The sequence below is a fragment of the Tripterygium wilfordii genome, chromosome 3 (assembly GCF_013401445.1).
Source record: "Tripterygium wilfordii isolate XIE 37 chromosome 3, ASM1340144v1, whole genome shotgun sequence".
Lineage (NCBI taxonomy): Eukaryota > Viridiplantae > Streptophyta > Magnoliopsida > Celastrales > Celastraceae > Tripterygium > Tripterygium wilfordii.
Genome location: NC_052234.1, coordinates 13,656,203 through 13,672,022, shown reverse-complemented (window position 1 = coordinate 13,672,022; position 15,820 = coordinate 13,656,203). Strand labels below are relative to the sequence as shown.

The following is a 15,820-nucleotide window of genomic DNA, read 5'->3' as shown; positions in this document are numbered from 1 at the left end:
TTTTAATTTATTATCAGTAAGTCTCTTCCTGTTTTTGGAACGACGTGGTTTGTTCTAAAGTTAATTAATTATATCACCAGTCACCAACGAGGGCCCGTCTAGCTCAGTTGGTAGAGCGCAAGGCTCTTAACCTTGTGGTCGTGGGTTCGAGCCCCACGGTGGGCGTTCAGTTTTTTTTTATCTTCAGTTTTTTGGTCTGGTCTGGTCTGGGCCGGCCTGTACCTGAACAACCAGTCTCAAGTTTGGGCCTAGAAGCGTGTGTACTTATATAATGTTAATGGGCCCATAGTTAATTTGTTAAGGGCCAGCTGCCCAGCCCAGGAATCCATAGTCTGTGGACCAGCTGCCCAGCCCAGGAATCCATAGTCTGTGGACCAGCTTTGTTTTGGGCCTATTACCAACATAGAAATCACATCAAACCTAGGAATTATTTGAAAAAGGAAAATTCTTATGATTCTACGAATCAAACGGTCTCCTAAGTAGGCATGATTTAACTGATTATGAAGATTGAATTACCTGCAAAAATTGGAAACCATAAACTCTCGTACAGATCCAGTTTACCGATTGAGTTCAGTCAAGTCGAAATCGAGCATCTCGCGGAGTGTTAGACGTTTAGTTATTATCCGACGGTGGAGAAGGTTGGAAGGGCATACATGGTTGAGGCCTCCAGCGAGTTAAGAGGGGACGAACTCGCCCGATACGGCAATACATTGATGAGTGCATGTATCTAACCTCTTTAGACCGGTACATCGGGATAAAGCATTGAAATATTCCAACACGTGGACGGTGGATTAGCACTATCTTCTCTCCTCCACCGTTGTATATATTTGAGGCCACACCACCCGTCTCTCCAATTCACATCGTTCAATAGTTGTTGCATTGTTCTCTGAAATATTTAATCTCTTTTCGAATCTCTGAAAATGTCGTCGTGCTGCGGAGGAAACTGCGGATGTGGATCTGATTGCAAGTGCGGCAACGGCTGTGGAGGGTAAGTTTATTGTGTTTGTTCTCCTAGAAAATGATTCCGGTCAAGACAATTGAATTCTACAATTTGTGTTTCTTCTGCAGATGCAAGATGTACCCAGACTTGAGCTATGCCGAGAGGACCACGACCGAGACCGTCGTCCTCGGCGTTGCACCAGAGAAATCGTACGTAGTCTAGTCTGATCTCTAACAGCCTAAGAAAGGATATGTGTGATTCATCAATTTTTTTCTAATTTATTTTCTTGTTGATCGATTCTATTTGCAGTCTCTTTGGGGAATCTGAGACGGGTGTTAGCGCGGAGAATGGCTGCAGGTGCGGAGCTGATTGCAATTGCAACTGCTCCAAATCTTAGATGAGAAGGGTTGGGTCGAGTCGTGTGATATAGCCAGAAGCAGAGATCGGTAGAAAAATAATATAAGCGTCTGGCGTCTGTTGTTTTGGTTACTTTAGACCTAGTAAGCATAATATAATAACGTAGCTACGGTTTCTCTTCTGCGGCGGCCGTTGTTGCTGCTTGTTTGGTGTCCCTGTTCAAAGAAATGCCGTTTTATGGTTGGGAAGAGGGTGTTGAATGAATGATACTCCTTTCCTATCTTGTTCTGTTTGTTCTTCTCTTCTCATGGTTTCTGATGCAAATTTATTAGGCAAATCTATCTATCTATCTATTACTTATATATAAAGCCCCTGGTGGGCCTGTGCTGTGGTGGCGAGTAGTTTCTGTTTTCGGTAGTCGCGAATGTGGGCGTCTTTTTCGTTGCGTTTTGTGTATTGTTTGGTGACGCGAAACGACGACGTTTGTGTGGTGTATTTCTTCTGTTGGTGAACAGTGTGTTTTTGTTTTGTTAGCTGGAGAGTTCGATTTGTCGCTTTATGGTGCGGCTTGTGCTTCTATCAGTGAAGCGGTTGTGTTCGGTGCTGCCGATTCGTCGAAGATTGTGCTACGGGTGTTAGACGGATCTCGAATACTATGTTCGGTAGCATATTTGCTCCACGATTATGAAAAAGATTTGAACTTCTTTGCGATGTTGTTGTTGTTCAATTTCAATACTCCCTTTTGTTTTTGCTGTGAAGAATTTGATCTAAATTGAGTGCGCTGGTGTTGTTACCTGAGAGTAATGGACAAGGAATGCCTGGGTTAATGATTTTTGGTAAAGAGCAGCTTCGTGCATGAAGCAATTGTTTTCAGTGGTGGCAATTCATCCAAGATTTCGCTACGAGTGTTAGACGGAGCTCCAATACTGTGTTCGGTAGCTGTTTTGCTCCACTATTATGAAAAAAATTGAAGTTCTTTGCTATGTTGGTCATGAATTTCAGTGATCGATTTCGTTTTTGCTGTGAAGAAGTCATCTAAATTCAGTGCGTTGGTGTCGTTAGGTGAGAGCAATGCAAGGTACCAATTTCTGGAATTTCCATTGCTTTCATGTTTCTTTCTTTCATTATGTGACATTTTTTTTGGTAATTGTTGTGGTTATGTCGGTTTAGCTTTGTTCGATTCCAATGGAGTATATTGCAATTGGAGTTAAGTTAAGGTGGCAGTTAAACTTGGAAAATCTGATTTTGACACAAGTTTTGTTGGTTATACACACAATATTTACGCCTTTATGATTTGAATGGTGTTGTTTGGTGTCTCATTATTTCTGCTTGATTTGTTATCTCTGTTTTGATAGGATGGGCACCTAACAATGTTGGGAGGATACTTGGAATTCTTCGTCAAATCCTCATTAGCAAAAACAAACTTGAAGCCAAAAAGACACTTGAGGAATTAATTCAGAAGAATGTAAGTGGTAACCATTTTTTTGTGCTATTAAAGTTGATGCTATAGAACATATAGTAGTATCTGTGATGAAAATTTCCTTCGATGATTTAGAATGTGTTTGATAGGTGCTGTTTATAATTAAAATTTCCTTCCATCACTAGACTGTGTTTGGTAGCTTCTATTTATAATTGATAGAATTTACTTTGTGCTTTGTTTTGCAGGCTTTGTAACCGATGAGCTTTTTTTTACTTGTGGTTTTTGGTTGTAAGTAACCAATGAGCTTTTTTGTTATTGTGCTTTTTTCTTCGTGAAATCCTCATTAGCAGAAAGAAAGTTTAACCTATAGAGAGAACTTGAGGAATTAATTCAGTAGAATGTAAGTAGTAACCATTTTTTGTGCTATAGAAGTTGATGCTATAGGACAATATAGTAGTATCTGTCATGAAAATTTCCTTCCATGACTTACAGTGTGTTTGGTAGCTTCTGTTTATAATTAAAATTTCCTTCCATGACGTAGACTGTGTTCGGTAGCTTCTGTTTAAAATTAATGGAACTTACTTTGTGATTTGTTTTGCAGGCTCTGTAACCAATGAGCTTTTTATATTCTTGTGGTTTTTGGTTGTATACAGCGTAACTAGATGACCATCCTAAGTTGGCTTTGTTGAGGCAATTTGGTGGAGGTATGTCCATCCTTTACATACTATTAGGCATGCCTGTTCTACGGTAATATGTTGTTTTTTTGTTTTTCAATGGGTTTGAGTTTCAGTATTTAAGGATGACATGTTCCGAAGCACAATAACTTCAATGGCAGCTCAGATAGACATCATATCATCTCAAAGGGAGGCCAATACAGAACAACCAAATCCACAAAATGACTGCAACACGTCAAACCAGGACAACTAAAAATGCAGGTGCACCATTTTCAATTAATGTTGTTGTTCGCAAAGTTCTGCTTATAGATTTTGAAAAGAAGACCGTCTACGACTAACAGCTTTTGCTCAAACATTCCCCTGTGAATTTCAACCAACCAGAAGATTATGGACTACATATATAAACAACATCGAACAATATCATGTATAATGCGACTACATATATGAAGGACTATGTATATCAAGAACCTGAAATAGTATCATGTATAATACGACTATATGTTTATATCAATGCTTCTGCCTGTCATTACTTGCAGCCGTCAATTACTGGACAAACTTCCTAATGACACTATTTACATAATGCACTCCACATGATTCTCATTTCTCTATATTCTCTCCAGACCAATTTGTTTGCTGCCTTTTGGCCTTTTTAAAAAACTAGAGAAAATATAATTCCTATAGTTCATTTGTAATGCTAGGTGTTCTTAACTCATTTGCCTCATATGAAAATACAAACCTATGTTCTCATTCTTTGTCCATTAAATATGAATCTATTTTCTCATTTTTTGTCGACTAAATACAAACCTATGTTCAGTGTTCTCAACTCATTTGCCTTGCAACAGGGTGTTGTGTTGTTTTGCATGTGTTCATTCTTTGTTTGTTCTGTTGTTTCACATGCTCTTCAGATTAAATATACTTTACATAGTCAAAATTCCTCTTCCTTTGTTTCTGCTGATCTATGGGAGTTTGAAAGTTCGCTTTCGAACTTCTCCTGAACAGTTCTTCGGACCATCGTCCTCACGAATATAACCCCCTAATCACAATACCGCTACAACATATTCACATTTCATTCCTTCTACAATGACTCCATAGCGCCAGCTTTAATTGCCTCCAACAAATGTACATTCCAAATGATAAGAAATACTCCACCAAATCGCTACAACAACATACCCGCCGCATCGCGCGGGCTACACACTAGTTGTTTATATTGTTTCTTGTCTTTCCCATAGACGGGGAATTCAGTCTGTTGCATGGATACAAGTAACGATGGTCATGAAGAAGGATATGTCTTAAAAGAGATGTTATCTGGCTATTGTCAGTACCGGAGTTAAAAGCTAGTAACTTTGGACTTTATACAGTCAAATTTGGATAAATTGAATCACTTACAATCAGACTTATCCAATGTAGTCAAGTTAAGGACTAGAGAAGCAGTCTTGTTACAAGTTGATTGGAAAACCGAGTACAATTTATTTGTTAGGTAGAGTTTGGTTGACCCATGAAGTCTCTGCACAACAAGGTGTTGGACTTTCCTTTCTATCGAATATTCCTGTTGCAGCCCTTCTGAAGATGTTATAAACCTGTTTAGAAAGAAAAAAAAAGAAAAAAAAGAAACGAGTCGTCTTTTTAGTATATTAATTTTGTATTTAACATTGCTGAAGGGTTCAAGCAAATCTGAGGTTTAAAATTGATCACAAACCTGCTTAGACGAGAGACCGATCTTCTCCAAATCAATCAACTGCAAATTGACAAAACTAAAATTATAATGACTGAAGTTATATGTTAGAGAAGCAAAGTTTGTGAAGCTGCACGAATTGTATTACCGATTTCAGAGGGCTTGTTTCTCTGAGATCAACAATGTACCCTGCCATCTTCATTCCAATCCCCTGGTTTATAATCAACAATGCGGAGTAAAAGAAAGTGCTAAGAAAAAGAAAATGCTAATAATAAGCCCACAGACTGAAAATTTTGTAAGTTAATCACAAAAGAAAAGGGTGATCAAAATGTACCTTCAGCTCCATTAGTTCCTCTCTGCAAATAAGTGAATAAACATAATCAGATCCTCTTCCCCCATACAAAAGTAGCAGTTCAAACGGAACAAAAAAAAGGATGAAGTGAGAAGAGTTGTGAAACAGAAAAGTGCACTCACCTGCTGGCTGTGTTTAAGAAGTCAACATATTCTTGAATAAGAGAGCTCTGTAAATAATAAAGTTAAAAAACCCCAAAAGATTCAGAACCACAGCTTAAATATCCCAAAGAGAAACATTGTAGTATCAAGATTGAAGAACTCCAACATACCTTAAAACTAGAACTCATGGCGTTAAATTTATCAATTGGAGTGCGGAAATTTTTACTATTGCTATGTTCACTGTTTGCCATGAAAGGTGTCTTTGGAGTCTTTGGCTCCAGTAGGGTTGAAAAAGAAAAGTTTGAGAGATATGGTTCATCAAGTCGTTCACGGTCAACATTGTTATTGATGGGGGAGAGAGCTTTTCTGAAAGGACTTTGTGCTGCATTTTTTCTGCCACTAGCAGGTGACGAAACCATAGAAATAGTAGAACACATGGAAGTTACCTTCTCCTCCTCGTCCGATTGTTCATCTGCAAATGAATTATTCAAAGAAAAATCTAGGCAATATTACTCCATTTACTTTGGTCAGGTTGTCTAAATTAAAATACCAACTAAAATAGACAAGGAATGGTGGCAACATACCTGCTAAGCATGTAATTGATTCTGAAACAATATCACCTGTGCAATCATTACATTCTTCCAATTTGTTTTCAACATCAAAGTGCAGATTCTACAAAAGAACTTAGGATTCTCAATACGAGACAGAAAATTAATCTATTAAAATCTCAAAACTAGACCAATAATATAAATTCATTACAGATTATTGTAAAATTTTAGACTTTACCTCTAAGTGGTCGGCGAGGCATTCATTCATAAATAGATTTTTGGAAGGCATATATAAGGTCCTGCAAATATAATGCAGAACACAGTGAAAATCTATTGATCAGAACATCGCGTAAACTAGTGAAATGAATTAAAAACATTTAAGCTTCTATACCTTTCGTTAGCATTAGGAGCAGCATGGCCTTTAGCAGAACTATGATTGTTAATTTTCTTTATGGAACTTATGGGTTTTTTAGTTTTTCCTGAAAAGGGAGAACCAAATGCACATGATCTGTGTGCACGCTTTGTCTTGCCTTTTGATTCAAGCCAGGCTCTCAATTTTGCCTCCATGTCAATTTTTAGCTCTGGAGTCCCCGACTTTTGAGAGGACGAAACAAAATTTGATATGTGGCGTGACCTAGCAGCCAAGCTGACTGTATGAACAGATTCTCCGTACTCACCAGGATTCTGCATCAACAAAAGAAAGAGAGATTCAATCAATTTTGTAATATACAGTCGAACATGTGGTTCACATACTATGCGAAGATGCTATTTTCAAAAATTAAACATGTGACCTCTAGGTTGCATCATTGCAACTTTACCATTGAGTCACATGTTCGCATGTAGTATACATAACCATGTTGAGATAAATATATGAATGATCTTACACATCTGAAAGTATCTTACCAGGCAAGCAATCATCAAAGCACGACTTGTTCCTCCAAGAGAATCTTGCAATATACGAGTTAGCTTACAATCCCGGTAGGGCACTCTTGGTGTGTTGTTATTCAGTGCATAAATAACATTCGATAATGAAAACAAGGATTGGTTGATCTTGGCACTCTCCAGGAGACGTATACCTTCATTGCAAGTTCTTCTGTTATCTTCATTGCCTGATTAAGCAATAAAAAGGGATAAGAGGAAGAAAAGGAAGATTAAGATATAACTAGAGCACAATTGTTTCCACTAAAGAGGTTGTGGAAATGACCTGCCAAGTCTATTAGGTTCAGTTTCCCAGAGACCATAGAACCATAACCATCACCACAAGGAGTGGAAACATAAATCACTAGGACTCCATGGCTTCTGCTAGAGACGTCATTGAGACCCGTATGTGCAGTTCTCCGTCTCTGAACTCCACAAGAGAATGCCTCTTGAAATTCAGAAGTAGAACTGACGATGACACGAGATAATCCCCGGAGATGGGTTTGCCCATCTTTGTCATCCAAGACTGCAATTTCCTTAGCTTTGGGTTCTAAAAGATCATAGCACCTGTCCAAATACACCTCGTAGTAGGAAATCTCTGCGGTTCTTCCCGTGGTCTGGCACAATGAGAGAATTGTGGACATTGCCAATAGCATTAGACCCGGCTGATCATCATTTCCCTATAAACATGAACAATATGCCCATCTTCAGAAACCAGATCATCATTAACCCAAAATATGCTAGATTTTATAGAGTATAATTACACATCAGAGAGAAGGAGCGAGTCTAAGCAAATATTAGAGCTACTTTTAGAAGAATATGTATCAGTTCAATAAATAGCATGCTAAATTACTAGTTTCCTACAAAAATTTTCTCCCATAGTCACATAATGTAGTTACTTACTTTGACGTGGTTTTGGGCATTAACAACACTTTCGACCCATGATTTTTTCTAGGTTCCGTAGAAAATACCAAATACATGTGATGTAAGTAAGCTAGAATGGAGGAAATTCTTTTACGTGGTTATCCCCTCATCATCAAAGATAACATACATATAAAGCACATAATGACAATTATTTTCTCTGTTCTATCTGTTCCTCTAATTTCTCTACAACCAAACAGAGGGCAACTAAATATAGAACTGTTACGAGAGCTCAAATTGGTCCATTGCTATCATACCTGCATCGTATAAGTCTTTCCACTACCGGTAGCTCCATAAGCGAACACTGTAGCGTTGCAACCACTAAAAATCCCTGGAATGAAAGGGCTCACTTCTCTCTCAAAGATCTGGTTCACATTATTATCTTCTTGGCTAAAGAACGAGTCTAGTTGATAGCACTCATTTCGGCTACAAACATGAAACAGAAACAAAAAACAATAATCAAAACCAAATCCCAAGACGTAGGAGACAATCTGTACACATAGAAGCCCTAATTACTCACCTGGTATCAGGATCTTTGACATGAACTGCGACTTCTTCACGAGACTGAAAATCTTTTTCAATTAATGAAACACAAGAGGTTGGGTTTCCATTTTTTGAGGTAATTTCGTGAGGGAGAAAAGGGCGTACCCTCACAATTACTCGAACCTTCGACGCCGTCAAATTGGGGTGAGTCGGTTTCCTCGGAGTGCAAGATTTCACGGTTTTTGGAGTTTTTGAGGGAAGTTTTAGGGTTTCCATTGCAGCGGAAGTAATCTCTTGAAGCTCGGAGAGTTTTGCAGAGGGGGAGTGGATGGTGAAGGACGAGACAGGAACGCTTGGATTAGGGAACAAGAGAGGGTTCTAAAAGGATTTGACCGTTGAGAGACGTTAGGTTCAGTTTTTAAAATTTTCGCAAATGGGCCCATTTGTTTGAGCTCGTCTATGGAAACTCGGGCCTGCCGTTGGCCTCTGTGGGGCCCGCCCGTAGACGTTTTACCTGCTACTGGCCTGCTTTTGAAATTGGTGTGGATGGCAATCTTGGGCCTCGTGTGAGTTTTGATTTTTATTTTTTAATCAAAACCTAACCAATTTTTTTTATTTAATCGAAATTTAAGCTATAGATAATAATTTATTTTTTTTTAAAGCTAGGACTTATATAATTCTCATTATATATTTTTCCTATTAAAAACTATTTTTTAAGATGTGGAATTTAATATAGAATTAGAAAGTTAGTAGAATCTGTTAATATTGCAAATTAAAAGGGATAAAATTCGGAATTTAAGGTTAATCTAGGAAGTATGAAGCTCCTATTTTCATGTATTGAATCAACAAAAAATAAATAAATTTAACTAGGAGGATAAAATAAATAGGAGATATAATTAGTTCGTTCAATTTCAGATTTTAAAATATTTAAAAGTTATCCTTAGGATCCAGCGCCTCTACCACCGAGCGATGTGACTGCGGATAAAATACTGGGAAAGCTTTTCCCACAACAATCAACGATATAGGCCGCTGATGTATCCCAATCTGACGTTCCAGCTAAGCCAACATTCTCTATTCAATCAGTTACCTGAAACGTATCTTTCCCTTAAAAAAAAAAAAACTAGGTTAAATCCAGACCATGTGATCTCAGATCCAACGGTTTATAAACACCCGCGAACATGCTCGACATTTAACGCGGTGCTTTGTGGCGAGTGTGCCGTTTGAGGTTCAAACTTTTGTCCCTCAACGTTAACATAAAAGAGCCGTGAAGTACCGTTATCGGGGGTAGGGTTTCCCAACCCCATAACATAAACCTCAAAACATACGTTGATATATTTGTAACGGGAATGTTAACGGGGACGTAGGTGCTTATGTATTCGTTATGTCCAGCCGTTTTTAATTCCATATTTTATTTTTCCTAATTTATTCTTCTCCCTTTGTTTCAACGGGCAAGAATTTGGTCTTCACAGAGAGACGTTTCGTTTCTCTGTTTGGCTCAAAAGGGCTTTGTTATTTCTATCTTGATGAGCTCCAGTTCGACTCCCGCTTCTTCTCTGCAAGCAGAGGTCAGTTTACTTTTCTCAATCACGGAATTCTGATTTGGTTTCCTTTTAATTTTTCAATATATGCCTTCTGGGGCTTACTTTTTGTTGCTTTCCATATGGCTTGGACTTTAAGTAGCTCTGATTCGCGAGAGATTATTCGGTTTTTGTTTCCTTGATCAGAAATCCTAGAATTGTATGAAATCGTTGTTTTCTTTATTCGTTTTGATCTGATTAGTGGTTCTTAAGATCTGGATTTATCTGTTTCTAACTTTTCGGGTGGATTTGTAGAGATTTCGGTTGAGTTGAGTCTTTTTTTTAAGGTTTTTGGTGATTGTGATTCGACATATGAATGGTTCTTCTATGTTTAATTTTGTTTTTTTTTTTTTTTTGTATTGTCTTCTAGTTATTGATTATATTTTTGGGTTTTCGAGATGATTTCAGAAAGAGATGGTTGAAGCTAGAATAGAGGAATGTTGTCGTGAGAATAAGCAATTGACTGCTGCTTCAAGCTCTTCAGTATCTGAAGGCAGTGGTATTCTTAGGTCCCCGGCAATATCTAGCCCAGCCACAGCATCACCAACACATCGGTACTATCCGCCAACTCTTTTAATTTGTACTATCTCTTCTCTTTGTTCATAGCATTTGTGATGGATTTGATTGAGTTGCATTGCTTATGATATAGAGGACAGATTTCCAATTAAAAAAAGGATGTAGTGAACTATTATAAGGTGATGAGTCTCAATTTTTGAACCTTGATTTTTAGGAGGACAACTGGCCCAATTAGGCGAGCTAAAGGTGGTTGGACTCCAGAGGAGGTCAGTAATTTCTATTCTTTTACCTGAATTTGCATCTGTCACTTGTTGTTACTTTGTTTTATGTGTGTGTCTTTTGGCTCATTATACTGCTGAAACCAATCAGGCTGGTTGTTGAGTCATCTGACATGAAATCATAGCTTTTCTATGCATTTGGTAGTTTTCTTGCTAATTTGTGTGGGACAATCAATAGTTTTACACTAATTCATGTTATAAGCAATATTCATACTAGTCTGCATTAGAAGACATCTGTTATCATATATTCTAGTTTTTGGTGTTTCACCCACATAGACATCATGTTATGGTGAGCTCCTTCTACTCAGATTGGCTATTTACTTACAACATCTTCGTCTATCACAGGATGAAACACTAAGAAATGCTGTTGTAACTTTTAAGGGGAAGAGCTGGAAGAAAATAGGTCTCTCTCTCTCTCTCTCATACACACACGCGCACACATTTTTTCCTGTATAAATTTTTTAATAAGATCCTGCTTTAGTGAATGAGATTAGTTGCATATTATGAATGTATCTTCACTGTAATTTGTTATTGTGGAGCTTTTTATGATCATGAAAACAAGTATTAATCCAATCTAGTTGGCTATGGTATATCTTCTTGATTTTTTAAGTTTAATAGGTATGCTGATCTGATTGAAAAATCATATCATGGAACACTGGAGCATTAATAACATTAGGAACGTCAAGAATATTTCTTTGTTATTCAGATCAATTATTTATTTGACAGCACGGGTCGCCACCTGCTTTATCAAGCTCTATTTAAGTTTGATGTGATGGTGTTCTGTTGATGTCACTACACTAGTCTTGCAAATGATATTTAAGTTTTGGTCGTGGTGTTGAATCACAAGATGACCTGGTAGCAAGAACTTTGTATGTCATATAACGTCACCTTATCTTCCTATGCACCATAAAAATGTCCTTTGTATATTCACTAAACCAGTCTTGATTTGTATGCAGCTGAGTTTTTTCCTGATAGATCAGAGGTGCAGTGTTTACATAGATGGCAGAAGGTTCTAAATCCAGACCTTGTAAAAGGACCTTGGACTCAAGAGGTTAGCAACCATCTCGACTTTGTGTTGCTTGCTCCACCTACTGCCTGTGTGATTCAAGCATTAAGCTTTCTTTTGCTTCATTTGTTCTCAGGAGGATGATAAAATCACTGAACTTGTAGCTAAATATGGGCCCACAAAATGGTCTGTAATAGCAAAGTCTTTGCCTGGTCGCATAGGAAAACAATGCCGAGAGAGGTAACATTTCCAAATATATGAGATTGATATTGTCTGATAATATTGACTCATATCTGCTGCAAAAATAATGTTTATTTTTTATATACACATTTCTTACATATATCATCTGTGCGTGTGGTCGAGATGCATATGTAGCTATTAACTTCGTAGCTGACTTGATGTTATGCTAGATTGCTTGCATTTACGTATTTCATTTATCGTAGTGAAAATTGCCTGGATTTATAGACGTTTCTTTATCTCCAGAATTTGTTTATCCTAATGAGAAATAGAGAGTAATTGGTCGATCCCTATATTAAAAGATCAATGGTTCTATCATCTGCAGGTGGCACAATCATTTGAATCCTGGTATAAAGAAGGATGCTTGGACATTAGATGAGGAATTAGCCCTAATTAATGCTCATCAGATAAATGGAAACAAATGGGCTGAAATTGCAAAGGCGTTGCCTGGAAGGTACTCATTGCAGAGAGTAATTGGTTGACGAATTGGTGTTTTTTTTTTTACTGCTCTATTATCATCACAATCTTTTAGGTTTTGCTCTACTACAAGAACCTTTTGATACATGGAAAGGCAAATGATATACAATTGTAAGACTTGTTCTATTCATGTTGTATCCTTATGTCTTGAATCCTCTTTTGAGGATTTAATGTACTTTAAGGCGCCTTATAGCTTTCTTTTTGCATGGGAGGTTTATGTGGGTTTTAAATGCTGATGGTTAGCAATAATTATTGTTTTAGTTTTTACTTTATCTGTTGACGTACAGGACTTTGTCCTCGTAGCATAGCTAATTGTTTTATCCATAATTATTGACTTGTCAGTGGGGAGATAAAGGGTTGGTAGACGAAAGTGCAGTCATCTCATTTGTTTCTCATGGCAGATTATATTTGTAGATATCTGTTCTTGGAATAAGCCGTCACAGATAAACAGATAACATTGAAGAGATGTTTAAATTTATTTTAAATATTGATATGAAAGTCTCTTCCTATGCTATTTTGATAGACTAAATTTATTTGAGGTGCCTGCCTGTTGATCCATATATTGTATTTGATGAAACTTTATGTTTCTGCAGGACTGACAATGCGATAAAGAACCATTGGAATAGTTCCTTGAAAAAGAAATTAGATTTCTATTCTGCTACTAGGAATACTCCAGCAGTTGCAAAGAATGCTCTCATGAATGGCGCCACCAAAGCTGTGAATAATCATTCAGGAAAATTTCTTAGTTGTTCAAATAGACATTCAGATTCAACTGCTCGAACTTCATCAGAAACTACGGACACATGTAAGTTTGAAGATGACAAGGATCAGTTGGAGTGCTCAGCACCAGTGAGAGATGTTGTGGCTTTGTCAAGTGTTCTCAATGAGTCTGTTGACTCTGAATGTTTAGAATGCATGCCACAATCCTCCAAGGTTGATCATAGCTACAATAATATGGAGTCAGGACCAAGGTTTGAGAACTTCGGAATTAACTGTGATATTGATGGTAGCAAAGCTAATGCGTCACCATTGCAGTTTCAAAATCATACCTATGGTTCTTTGTATTATGAGCCACCACGATATGAAAATAGTTGTGTACAAGATTCAAGTCTTTTAAATACGCATCATGTGCAGCATGAGTACTACTCTAATCCAATGACGTCACCTATTAGTTTCTTCACTCCACCTTGTGTGAAGAGTGGTGGTGCAAGTGCACAAAGTCCTGAATATATATTGAAACTTGCTGCTAAGAACTTCCCAAATACTCCTTCAATATTTCGAAAGAGAAAGACTGCATCCCAAGGAAATCTGCTCCCTGATAAAGTTAATGACAGTGTTCATGTATTGAATGAACGCGGAAGAAGCTGTAACAGTTCGGAACAGACTAGATCTCAAGATGGAAGTTTGTGTGGGAGTCCCATTTGTAATGGTAACATCACAATTGGGTCCAATACTGAGGCTTTTACTGCATCTCCTCCATATCGGTTAAGATCTAAACGGACTGCTATTTTCAAGTCTGTGGAGAGACAACTCAAGTTCACTTTTGACAAAGAGAAGTGTGATGATAATACCAAAGCCAACGGACTATCTGTGAACGGGACATCTCCATCTGAAGATGGTTCAAATGCACTAAAGATCGAGGTGACCAAGGTGTAAAAGGTAACTTATAAATTTGACTGTTGTCACATCTATGTTCATTTAAATTGGCTTTTACTGTTAGATGAGAAATATTACCTTCATTATGGACTTTCTTGAATTCATTGTTTACAGTGATACTTGACAGCAAAATATATTCCACCCTTTTTTACTTAAAAGTATTTATTTGGTCACTTGAGTGTTGACTATTGCTTGGGCCAAAAAAGGAAGAAACAAATATAATACATTGCTTTTCAGTTTTCACTCTTTTGCTCAAACTCCAGCATTAGAATTGATTCTATACGTCCATTGTGCCTTCAGATCTAGTTTATTGTTTAGAGTAATGCATGAAGAATAAACTTCTCTTGCGCAATGATAGGAAGCTACAATGAAGTTTGGAACTTCTCAACGACAATATTATGTCGAATATGATTGTTATTTTGATAGAATTCCTTACATAATATTTGGGTTTTGAAAATTACTTTCCGTAGTTTTCTTTCCATTCGAAGCACAATCACCATTTGACATACAGATGTAGATGAAAAACGGAAAGCTAAGAGGACTAGAAGAGCCATGAAACTGCATTATCAGGGCTGGTTTATATTGTTTGCTTTGCTTAGCTTGATCTCAGCTATATTTGCTTATCTTTTCAGCTGTCGAGTTCAGCAAATATTTGACAAGATGTTTCCTTTTTGAATACTGTTGCTGTATTTTTTGGGGTGCTTTTAGAAGAGAGTGAAGCGTTGCATTTAAAATCCATTTCTGCTTTCATCTTTAATGGAAACACAACATGCACTCGAAACATTTAGACGCCCACACACACTACTGGTATATACATACACAGCATGAGCCTTCTTGTATGTACTCAGTACATATTTACATGAATCACACTCATGCTCACATATGTCGAGCATTCAGCCATTCTCATCTCTCATGCAAGTATGCCTTCGTTTTCAAGGTTACTTACTTACGTGCCTCTTCCAATCTTGGTCTTGATTCAATTGGAAAAAGAGGTAATAAAGCACCCTTCTGAGTCAACGTGAGGAGAAAATAGAAGACAAAAGACTTAGGATTAATGCAAGGGAGTTGTGTGCTAACAACAGAAGTTGTACTGAATAACATAAGCATGTAGATATAGGCTCGATAACCACTATCATATAAATTTTACTGACTGAGCTCCAGACTTCATGGTCATGCCTTTCTGAATTGTCGTCTCAATTTTTGTTTTCAATCTCACTTATATCAATACATGTTTCTATAAATTTTTGAAGGTGAAATTTCTAACGTTTCGTACTTTTTTTGTTCTGGTTTAGGTCATTTAAGATAGACGACGCCGGAGGTTCCCTCCAAAGTTCGGCACTGCAGATTAGTTCACGGAGATTAGATCTCCCATATCATTAGAGTAGTATTACTAGCCGTTTCAAGCGGTATGTCAATTATTTAACTTATATTCCAGACTTCTCATATGCTTTCACTAGTTATCAGAGGAACTTTGTTTTTGTCCTGTGGGGGGGGGGGGGGGGGGGGTTTGGTTGTAAGTTAAGAGTAAGAAAAGAGATGAAATTGTACAGGAAGAAACGATGCCCAAAACAATTTGTAACTCAGAAGTGTAATTGATATTCAAATAGAATAAAATCCTTTTCTGTTATGCCTAGAATGATAAAAAGTGCATATATATGCGCATCACATGATTTTACATCCTTACCAA

The 15,820-nt window shown here is 37.4% G+C and overlaps 3 protein-coding genes, 1 long non-coding RNA gene and 1 other non-coding gene across 7 annotated transcripts; 4 read left to right on the top strand and 1 right to left on the bottom strand.

Annotated features, from left to right (window-relative positions):
* The first annotated feature begins 92 nt into the window (after positions 1 to 92).
* On the top strand, positions 93 to 165 carry TRNAK-CUU. The gene has a single exon. It is a non-coding gene; the product is annotated as a tRNA-Lys (tRNA).
* Positions 166 to 689: 524 nt separating this feature from the next.
* LOC119987013 (metallothionein-like protein type 2 B) lies at positions 690 to 1,577 on the top strand. The gene is made up of 3 exons (XM_038831710.1): positions 690 to 988; positions 1,069 to 1,149; positions 1,250 to 1,577. The coding sequence occupies exons 1-3, from the start codon at positions 921 to 923 to the stop codon at positions 1,335 to 1,337; spliced, it is 237 nt and encodes a 78-aa protein (XP_038687638.1). The 5' UTR covers positions 690 to 920; the 3' UTR covers positions 1,338 to 1,577.
* A 176-nt stretch (positions 1,578 to 1,753) lies between these two features.
* On the top strand, positions 1,754 to 3,896 carry LOC119987017. 3 transcript variants are annotated; one of them, XR_005465354.1, is made up of 4 exons: positions 1,754 to 2,375; positions 2,653 to 2,762; positions 2,963 to 3,117; positions 3,319 to 3,896. It is a non-coding gene; the product is annotated as an uncharacterized LOC119987017 (long non-coding RNA). The 3 variants fall into 3 exon arrangements; XR_005465352.1 differs by having other exon boundaries at positions 1,758 to 2,375; positions 2,963 to 3,005; XR_005465355.1 differs by lacking the exon at positions 2,963 to 3,117 and having other exon boundaries at positions 1,758 to 2,375.
* Positions 3,897 to 4,710: 814 nt separating this feature from the next.
* LOC119987006 (kinesin-like protein KIN-10B) lies at positions 4,711 to 8,740 on the bottom strand. The gene is made up of 13 exons (XM_038831696.1): positions 8,424 to 8,740; positions 8,161 to 8,329; positions 7,269 to 7,662; positions 6,968 to 7,173; positions 6,456 to 6,748; positions 6,303 to 6,363; positions 6,101 to 6,188; positions 5,687 to 5,988; positions 5,538 to 5,584; positions 5,398 to 5,419; positions 5,212 to 5,274; positions 5,088 to 5,126; positions 4,711 to 4,968 (listed from the first exon to the last, which is right to left on the bottom strand). The coding sequence occupies exons 1-13, from the start codon at positions 8,660 to 8,662 to the stop codon at positions 4,858 to 4,860; spliced, it is 2,034 nt and encodes a 677-aa protein (XP_038687624.1). The 5' UTR covers positions 8,663 to 8,740; the 3' UTR covers positions 4,711 to 4,857.
* A 987-nt stretch (positions 8,741 to 9,727) lies between these two features.
* Positions 9,728 to 15,769, top strand: LOC119993566 (transcription factor MYB3R-3). Its single transcript, XM_038840754.1, has 9 exons — positions 9,728 to 9,951; positions 10,372 to 10,517; positions 10,694 to 10,745; positions 11,103 to 11,160; positions 11,714 to 11,808; positions 11,900 to 12,003; positions 12,326 to 12,454; positions 13,071 to 14,136; positions 15,426 to 15,769. Exons 1-8 carry the CDS (start codon positions 9,910 to 9,912, stop codon positions 14,131 to 14,133), a joined length of 1,689 nt encoding a protein of 562 aa, XP_038696682.1. The 5' UTR covers positions 9,728 to 9,909; the 3' UTR covers positions 14,134 to 14,136; positions 15,426 to 15,769.
* Positions 15,770 to 15,820: the final 51 nt, after the last annotated feature.